At 39.6% G+C, this 8337-nt stretch overlaps 2 protein-coding genes across 10 annotated transcripts, besides 3 other annotated features; both read left to right on the forward strand.

Moving 5' to 3' along the window:
- Positions 1 to 429: 429 nt before the first annotated feature.
- On the forward strand, positions 430 to 2770 carry Cndp2 (Cytosolic non-specific dipeptidase 2). 2 transcript variants are annotated; one of them, NM_136337.3, is made up of 6 exons: positions 430 to 566; positions 1014 to 1782; positions 1844 to 1911; positions 1973 to 2237; positions 2295 to 2546; positions 2601 to 2770. In NM_136337.3, the coding sequence occupies exons 1-6, from the start codon at positions 529 to 531 to the stop codon at positions 2643 to 2645; spliced, it is 1437 nt and encodes a 478-aa protein (NP_610181.2). In that variant the 5' UTR covers positions 430 to 528; the 3' UTR covers positions 2646 to 2770. The 2 variants fall into 2 exon arrangements, with proteins under 2 accessions (NP_610181.2, NP_001286142.1); NM_001299213.1 differs by lacking the exon at positions 430 to 566 and having other exon boundaries at positions 1016 to 1782.
- Positions 2771 to 3079: 309 nt separating this feature from the next.
- Positions 3080 to 3508: a mobile genetic element.
- Positions 3509 to 3607: 99 nt separating this feature from the next.
- Positions 3608 to 3898: a mobile genetic element.
- A 771-nt stretch (positions 3899 to 4669) lies between these two features.
- Positions 4670 to 7997, forward strand: vlc (vulcan). 8 transcript variants are annotated; one of them, NM_165444.5, is made up of 6 exons: positions 4670 to 4774; positions 5425 to 5505; positions 5609 to 5962; positions 6029 to 6774; positions 6844 to 6940; positions 6993 to 7997. In NM_165444.5, exons 2-6 carry the CDS (start codon positions 5436 to 5438, stop codon positions 7475 to 7477), a joined length of 1752 nt encoding a protein of 583 aa, NP_724427.1. In that variant the 5' UTR covers positions 4670 to 4774; positions 5425 to 5435; the 3' UTR covers positions 7478 to 7997. The 8 variants fall into 8 exon arrangements, with proteins under 8 accessions (NP_724427.1, NP_001163056.1, NP_524868.1 ...); NM_001169585.3 differs by having other exon boundaries at positions 4670 to 4946; positions 5609 to 6774; NM_080129.5 differs by having other exon boundaries at positions 4670 to 4851; positions 5609 to 6774.
- A 213-nt stretch (positions 7998 to 8210) lies between these two features.
- Positions 8211 to 8315: a mobile genetic element.
- Positions 8316 to 8337: the final 22 nt, after the last annotated feature.

Below are 8337 nucleotides of genomic sequence, written 5' to 3' on the forward strand. Positions count from 1 at the left end.
TATTTTAATTTTTCCCTTTCACAAGTGAATTTCGTATTGAAAACGTTATTAAAAAAAATGCAAAATTGTCGTTTTATAAGTAACCGTCTCAAATAATAAACAAAAGCTAGAATGATAAAGGCTTACTTAGAAAATTTTTCACATAACATGGCATGTCACCCCATAAATAACAGTAGTTTCTTTTCAACATAACCATTTTGTCTTTAGCTAACTATTCTTTGGATCAAACTTGGAATTCTGTAACTAACTTATAATACGTAAGAGAAGTGGCGATGGAATCCATTTATTATGGAACATATCAACCAGATGATGGATGCATTTTCGTGGAAATACACTAAAAATTTATGCACATATTTAAGTATATAATCGCGTTATGGCCAAGTATTTTTATTTCTCTTCCGCGGTCACACTACCGCCATTACTTGAGTTTTATAAATATAAGCGCGCGCCGACAGCAGGTTAGATTTAAATAGCTAGAGACCGGAGACGATTACAGCTGTTACAGTATTCCATAGAAAAAAAAGCGCGATGCCCGAGTTATCAAGTGAACTTCAAAAATTCTTTGCGTAAGTATAATAAGATGATATTGAATAGAGATGCAAGGATGAAAACATGTACACACACTTGCAAGCAAATATGTGTATGAAAAAACAACGACGATGTTGATAAAAAACCACTTGGAAGAATCAGCTCGGCTGTATGCCGAATTTGTTAATATGGAGGCACACAATATATGTATGCATAATTTACTCAAAGTGCACAATGACAACAACTGTACATCTCAATACTTTGTTAATTTGCATTTGATCATGGTGGCGACATGTCTAAAATTTGATGCAAATGTTTTCTCTTGTCGCCTTTTTGTTCGAACATCGAGAATTGAAAGGCGAACCCGACATAACCACCAAATGATTATCCCATTAGCCGCAAAATGCTCTAGTTTAGGCTAGATAACACCACTTTTATCAGCGTGCACTCTTATCTAATGGTCATAAACCGCAATCTCTTTTAAGCTTTGTGGACGGCAAAAAAGAAGATTACATCGGGGCCCTAAAAACCGTTGTGGGTATTCAGTCCGTATCAGCCTGGCCCGAAAAGCGAGGCGAGATCGGTCGTATGGTGGAATGGACCGCGGATCGGCTGAGGTCTCTGGGCGCCGAGACAGAGCTGGCAGATGTGGGTCAGCAGACTTTGCCGAACGGCCAGATTATACCTCTACCAAAGGTTCTGCTGGGAACTTTGGGCAAAGACCCCTCTAAGAAGACCGTGTTGGTCTATGGTCATTTGGATGTGCAGCCCGCCCTGAAGGAAGATGGATGGAACACCAATCCCTTTGAGCTTACAGAGGTGGATGGAAAACTGTTTGGACGCGGGGCATCCGACGACAAGGGACCTGTTCTGTGCTGGATCCACGCTATCGAAGCTTATCAGAAGCTCAACATTGCACTGCCTGTGAATGTTAAATTCGTATTTGAGGGAATGGAGGAAAGCGGCAGCGAAGGCCTCGATGACTTGTTATTGGAACGTAAAGATAATTTCTTAGCGGATGTTGATTTTGTTTGCATATCCGATAACTACTGGCTTGGAAAAAAACGCCCTTGCCTCACATATGGGCTTCGCGGTTTGGCATACTTTCAAGTGGAGGTGGAATGCTCCAGCAAAGACTTGCATAGTGGAGTTTTTGGGGGTACAGTTCACGAAGCAATGCCGGATCTGTGTCATTTGCTGAGCATTCTTGTCGATAAAGATACAAATATCCTAGTCCCTGGTGTGGATCGCGACGTAAGCAGTGCGTAACCCAAAACCTGTCTGTTTAACCTTAATTCTTTTCGCATTGCTACAGGTCGCACCACAGATTAAGAACGAGCAATCTATATATGAGAACATAGACTTTGAAGTTTCTGAGTACAAGTAAGCTAATCTTATCCTCTAACTGAAGTCATAAATCTCTGAAACGCTCTAATCTCCTTAGGAAAGACATTGGTGTTGAACAGCTGCCGCATAATGGCGATAAAACAAGGTTACTTCAAGCCAGGTGGCGCTATCCCAGTCTTTCTGTTCACGGAATTGAAGGTGCATTTTATGAGCCAGGCGCAAAAACTGTCATTCCGAAGAAGGTTATTGGTAAGTTCTCTATTCGCCTTGTCCCCAACCAAGATCCAAAGCATATTGAGGAGTGTGTTGTAAAATACCTTAATGATAAATGGGCCGAGCGAGGATCTCCTAACAAAATGAAGGTTTGTATTTTGTAATGTACAGCTACGCAGTGTGCTACATAATACTTTTTTTTTTAGGTTACAATGCTCTCAGCTGGCAAGCCCTGGACTGAGGACCCTAACCATCCTCATTATGAGGCTGCAAAAAGAGCCATAAAGCATGTTTTCAATGTGGAACCAGATATGACCCGCGAAGGGGGATCTATTCCAGTAACGTTAACATTGCAGGAAGCCACTGGTAAAAACGTTATCCTTGTGCCAGTGGGTGCATGTGACGACGGTGCCCATTCTCAAAATGAGAAAATCGATATTTACAATTACATCGAAGGCGTAAGATAGCATCATGTATATCACGGCTCATTTCTAAAATTTGCATACTTTTAGACTAAACTTCTTGGCGCCTATCTGCACGAAGTGGGAAAATTATAAAATCGGAAGGCGTTGAAACGATAAACATCACAATGGTGCACATATAAATATATCTATATATCCATTATATTTTGAGAGACTCCTGTACATTGTTTAGTAAACATTTGTTGATGATATACATATTCAAATTTTTAAAATTTTCATTTGGATTAAAAGGGTTTGATAAACCATGAACGAATGACAACGGATGTCCTGTCACCGTTGTGACGAACAAATGAAAATCTGCTGTGATTGATCATAGAAGAATTGAAAGATTTTGAAAAACAATGGTTCTGAAGAACAAGCGATAAAAGTGTATACTTACAGGAAGAAATATTTATGGGTAGTACTAACACAAAAAATTAAAAAAAAAAAAATTAAAAGGTTTTCTTACTAGTTGGTGAATTTCTCGAAAACGAGTAGAGATTAGTTATTATTTATAGGGCAAAAGGGTATACTAGATTCGTGGGAAAGTATATAACAGGCAGAAGATAGCGTTTCCGACCCTATAATGTATAATGTAATGTAATATATATATATTCTTGATCAGGTTCAATAGCCGAATCGAACTAGCCATGCCTATATGAACGCCTCGACCCAGAGCCGGTTTGTTGACCCATTTTGACACGCTTGCTCTAACGCATACAAATGTCTGGATATTTTTGTATTAGTCTTGAAAGTTTGTATCGATTTGCAAAAAATATACTTTTTGCCACGCCCATCGAACGCCAAAAACGGCCACGCCAATACTATTGAAAAATGTTTTATATTTTGTTCATAATTTTTCTTAGTTTTGTAAATATCTATCGATTTGCCAAGAAACTTTTTTTATAATTTTTAAAATTTTTATTAGTCATGTAATTTTTGTTCGATATGCCAAAAAATATTTGGTAGCCCACAAATCGCACAAAAGTGTCACGCCCAAAATTTTAAATTTTATAAGTCTTGTAAATTTCTCTCGATTTGCAAAAAACACTTTCTGCCACTCCCACATTCTTGATAATTGTTTGGATATTTCTTCATACTTTTATTAGTCCTGCTTAGTCTATCGATTTGCTTAAATACTGTTTGCCACGCAAACTCTAACGCCGCAAAACCGCCCAAAACTGCGACGACCACATTTTTGAAAAACTTTTGGATATTTTTTCGTAACTATTAGTCATGTAACTTTTTATCGATTTCCCAAAAACTTTTTGGCACGTCCACTCTAACGCCCATAGCCTCCCAAAACTGCCACGCCCACAAAAAAAGTTTAGATTTTTCTTCGTTTTATTTTTTGTTTTTTCATTTTTTATTTATATACCAAAAAACTGGCCACGCCATCTTTTCGCCTACGAAACGCGCAAAACGGTCACGCCCACACTTTTAAACAATTTTAAAATCAGGTATAAGCAGGTATAAATACTTATCAAATATAAAAGAGTTCTTTATTTAATTTAAAGGATGGCCAAAAGAGTTGATTTTAAATAATGTTATTTAATATATTTACGCAAATGGTCAAAGAGAACTAGTAATTCGGAAGAACCGCAATTAAGACTGTGAAAAAGATTGCAGCGCTATCGTCTGGAAAACAGCTAAATCAGTTGTTTACTGTTGAATGTAAATAACAATTTCTGCCTTCTCGTGGCTTCAAAAAAATAAATTGCAAATTTAAATCCTTTTTTTTAACGAAATCCAAAAATTTTGCCTAAATCGAATTCGAAAAAAATATTACGTATGCCGAATGCATGTCCGATATTTGTCACATCATGATCACGAACAACAAATTTACATTTTCTTCATCTTATTTTTTCCATGGATATAATATCGGACCGGCTCGGTTTGGCTTACATGAAAGCTTGATGCAAATTGCTTTAAAATTGCGATTAATAAGCATTGAAACGAACTGACGGACTGTCTTGTCAAAGCATATAGATAGTTTTCAAGCACCCCTGTGTTACATTTTCACAGTTTCACTTTTAACAGAATCTTATCGCCGTTACCTTAACACTTGTCCTAAAAATACCATGCACTATTTAATCTTAAAATGCGAAGCGGTCGGCGAAATGGCGTTTTTAATGTCCAGGTCATGGCAACACAACCGCTGTTCACCGATCAGTTTTTATTGGTTTTCAGGAATAAGTAAATTGGATTATTGAAGGCTTCACTTGGCACGTATTAGCTTGGATTTCTATACGCTCAAGCTGCGCAGTCTTCACGTTGTGTTATGAGACCAAAATAGATCGAAGTGCGTGTGTGTGTTATTACCCAAAGGAGTTGTGTTCTTTAAACTTCGAACGCCACCGACATCATCATGTTTTTCATCTCACCGAATTATAAATAGTTGTGTGTCGTTTGTTGGTGCCATAATGAATTCTACACGGGGCCATGGGAGGGAAAAAGTACGGGAACTGGGCGAAGCATCAAAGAAAAGCCAGCAAAGCGGAACTTTCAAAGTGCCGTTAAAGCTGTTCCCATCTGCTAAGCTTACACTTACACATTCACAGGCTTAACTTAGAAGGCGTAGTGCGCTGCTTATATTATTGAATTTGACTGGTGTTTCAAAATATATGGATCTGATTGGAGAGATAGAGGAGATCTGAATCATTATGTTTTGGGTTCCGAATAAGATAAATAAAAATTACCTGTCAGGCTCTTTCGATTCTCTGAATGCTCAATTTCCACATTAAAACCAAGTCAGACGTGGGCGTTATCAGTTTATTCGTGTTTATTCCTTTTGGAGGTCAACCACTAACGGCTAATTACGGTTAAGAATTGTAAATTGCATGAATAACTAAGCCCAATGCTTTTTATACAACAGGCTCAGTTTTCATGGATCGCAGTCTGGACTCTATTGGCAGCTGTTCACTGGATGTAGACGCCGACTCCTCCGATATATCAGGTAAATATTTATATGGATATTTATGTGGATATACATATAACCAACTTCAATCGCCTTGCAACCCATCTGTGGATTACATCGGGTTGATTTCCCCGAATTGCAGATACCAGTGGGAGCCTGAACTTTCCAACGCCGGTCTCAGTAAGGGACATAACACGCGAATTTACTGCCAACCTTCGGGAGCGCTGTGTGCCTAACTTGCCTCCCCAGCCTCAGCACAAAACCCCTGCCTACGTTGAATCCAGGTCGTCAGAGCTGGAGCACATGGTGCTGTCACCTGCAATTGTGGAGTGCGACCAAGAGCCGAGCTCCAATGATTTTGACGAGACTTCTGCAGAAAATTCACAAGAAGCTCCCGAAAAGAAGCCCAGCTATTTAAACCTGGCTTGCTGCGTCAACGGTTATTCCAACCTTACCACCTACGACTCCAAGATTCGGCAGGACATAAACAAGTCACGTGAGGTTTCCCCGATTCGTCCCTCCACCAGCAGTCTACAGTACTGCAAACGCAACCACTTTCTAGCGACACCAACTCTGCACAGCATGCCTTCTCCGGCCACCAAGTGCAAACCCATCGAGCCTAACAACAACAGCAACGACAGTAGCGGGAATTTTAGTTCGGGTTCTGGTCACAGCAATGGAAATGGCAGTTTTATCAAGCAACGGGTGGAGCGACTTTACGGGCCGGGTGCATTAGCCCAGGGTTTCTACAGCCCCAAAAAGCACGGCCAGTCACCATCGAATGCTGCAGGGCGATCGGAAAGGGGGCAGGTGGAGATCGACTCTCTACAAGGCTCCGAACTGGCTCGGAAATTCAAGCAGCTCTCCCCCAGTAAAGACTATGGGGAGTTTCGAAAAAAAATGCAGAAGAAGTGTTCTCAGAGTACAACGGCGAGGATAGACGAGCCGTTGCATTCTCCAGGGCTTAACGGAGATCTTGACCTGCCCGTGTTTAGGCACCTTAGTCAAGAGTTCCGCGCCCAGTTGCCTACTGTGTCACCAAAAAGGGGTGCTCCTCGATCTTGCATGGCTCCTGATGTACTGCTTGTAGATAACGAGTCAAGTCCAGACCATGGTCCCACAGATGAAGTAGACCACGAATCCACAAAAATGGACAAACTAGCCTCAGAGGAATACATCAGCACTTCCAATATTTCTGTTGAAGCTGTTGTTAAGGATGGAAATTTCTTTCTGAAAATACTAAAAGAGGAACAAAGCCGTCTCTTGGTGCTAGCCGCTCTTGCTGAAAAATATGCAGACGCCTTGTCTGTAAGTGATCTAAATAGTGATTAAAATCTCAATTGTTTTTATTATTATTTTCGACACTGAACTCTACAGACAAATCCAGATATCTCCGAAGATACCTTTGGGCTACTGCGATCAGCGTCGGGTAAGGCCCGTCTCTTGGTATCGCAGAAAATGAAACAATTCGAGGGTACGCGTATTGCAAAGCATTAAATCACTTGTTACTAACATTAATATTTTAGGTCTTTGCCACAATAATCTGAATCGCTCACCAGAGGATAAGTTTCCAACAACTCTGGATGATTTACAAGGATTCTGGGATATGGTTTATTTGCAGGTGGAGCACGTGGATTCTATTTTTGCTGATATAGAGAAACTCAAAAGTAACGACTGGAAGGTAAAAGCACAGTCCGTCGCTGACCAACCCGATTTGCACACCATACCAACTAAGACAATAAAGCCGTCAAAAGTCGGTGTTTCGCAAGTGAAAACAGTCGGAAAGGCATCCAGCGTTCGTGTGAATGGCTCGGCACCTCCCCCACCTAACTCGGCAGCAGCTTTAAAGAGGGAGGCCCAGAGAAAACTGCTTCTAGAGATGAAACGTCAGCGTCGCGAGGCTATGACCGCAGCGGCCAAATTGAATCCCATAAATGTTGATGCCGACCCGGACGTGCCGGGAATAATTGGCGATAGTTGTGCTAATCCTAGCGTTAGCAACGGAAGTTAAATAATGCTCACTGCGAATAGCAACTCATGCTTTCTATTTATACATATATTTTTAACTAACACACGTGTACCCCACAAAGGCATACTTAAATTTATAGATATTTCTAGTTGAATTAATCATTTACTAGTCCCAACTAAAATTATTGTGTTGGAGCTCCTCACTGAAATCTGTCACAAGGCGTCAAATATCTAGGAGATAACGAAGTATTGTCACCAATTGCGACTTACCTAAAGTTGTTCATAAATATTGCCTTATCCGCGAAAGATTTCGCTAATTAATCAATTTGCTGTGCACATTATGTAATTGAAAATTAAAATTACTTGATTACATATAAAAAAGACATTTATTCACGTTTTACATTATTTAAGTATTTTAAAAACCAACAAAATTTTTGTATAACATAATTTGATGTTTTATAATTATTTTTGAGAAATTTAACTTATACAACTCTTGGAATATCATTTCTATTAATAGGCAAAATATTTTTATACAACTGCAAATAAAAATAACTCACACATTTAAATTAAAAAAAAGTTAATGCTATACTTTTCCCTAGCAAATCACTGTGGTCGGCAATCGGCGTAGTGACGAAGCACAGGGGGACGTGTGAAGGCGAAGAACTTAAAATCGCTAACTAACTGAAAGGTAATCCAAAATCTAATAGGATCGCATACCAAACGTTGATAGGAAAAAGAGAGGTGAAAGTATAAATCATTGCTAAATTATTCTGAAGTCGTTGAAAAGTATGCAACAGGCAGACGGAAGCGTTTCCGACCATATAATCAAATATATAAATATATATTTTTGATCAGGATTAATAGCCAAGTCGATCTGGCCAAGTAGAGTGATTGATTTCCTAA

This window comes from Drosophila melanogaster, chromosome 2R (genome assembly GCF_000001215.4).
Source record: "Drosophila melanogaster chromosome 2R".
NCBI lineage: Eukaryota > Metazoa > Arthropoda > Insecta > Diptera > Drosophilidae > Drosophila > Drosophila melanogaster.

Excerpts from the sequence above, each read along its gene's own strand:
- Cndp2 (NM_136337.3), top strand. The coding sequence starts at position 529 with ATGCCCGAGTTATCAAGTGAACTTCAAAAATTCTTTGC. Across the intron at positions 1,912-1,972 it reads TTTGAAGTTTCTGAGTACAA|GAAAGACATTGGTGTTGAAC; the intron begins GTAAGCTAATCT and ends TAATCTCCTTAG. Across the intron at positions 2,547-2,600 it reads TTTACAATTACATCGAAGGC|ACTAAACTTCTTGGCGCCTA; the intron begins GTAAGATAGCAT and ends GCATACTTTTAG.
- vlc (NM_001169585.3), top strand. The coding sequence starts at position 5,436 with ATGGATCGCAGTCTGGACTCTATTGGCAGCTGTTCACTGGATGTAGAC. Across the intron at positions 6,775-6,843 it reads AATATGCAGACGCCTTGTCT|ACAAATCCAGATATCTCCGA; the intron begins GTAAGTGATCTA and ends TGAACTCTACAG. Across the intron at positions 6,941-6,992 it reads GAAAATGAAACAATTCGAGG|GTCTTTGCCACAATAATCTG; the intron begins GTACGCGTATTG and ends TTAATATTTTAG.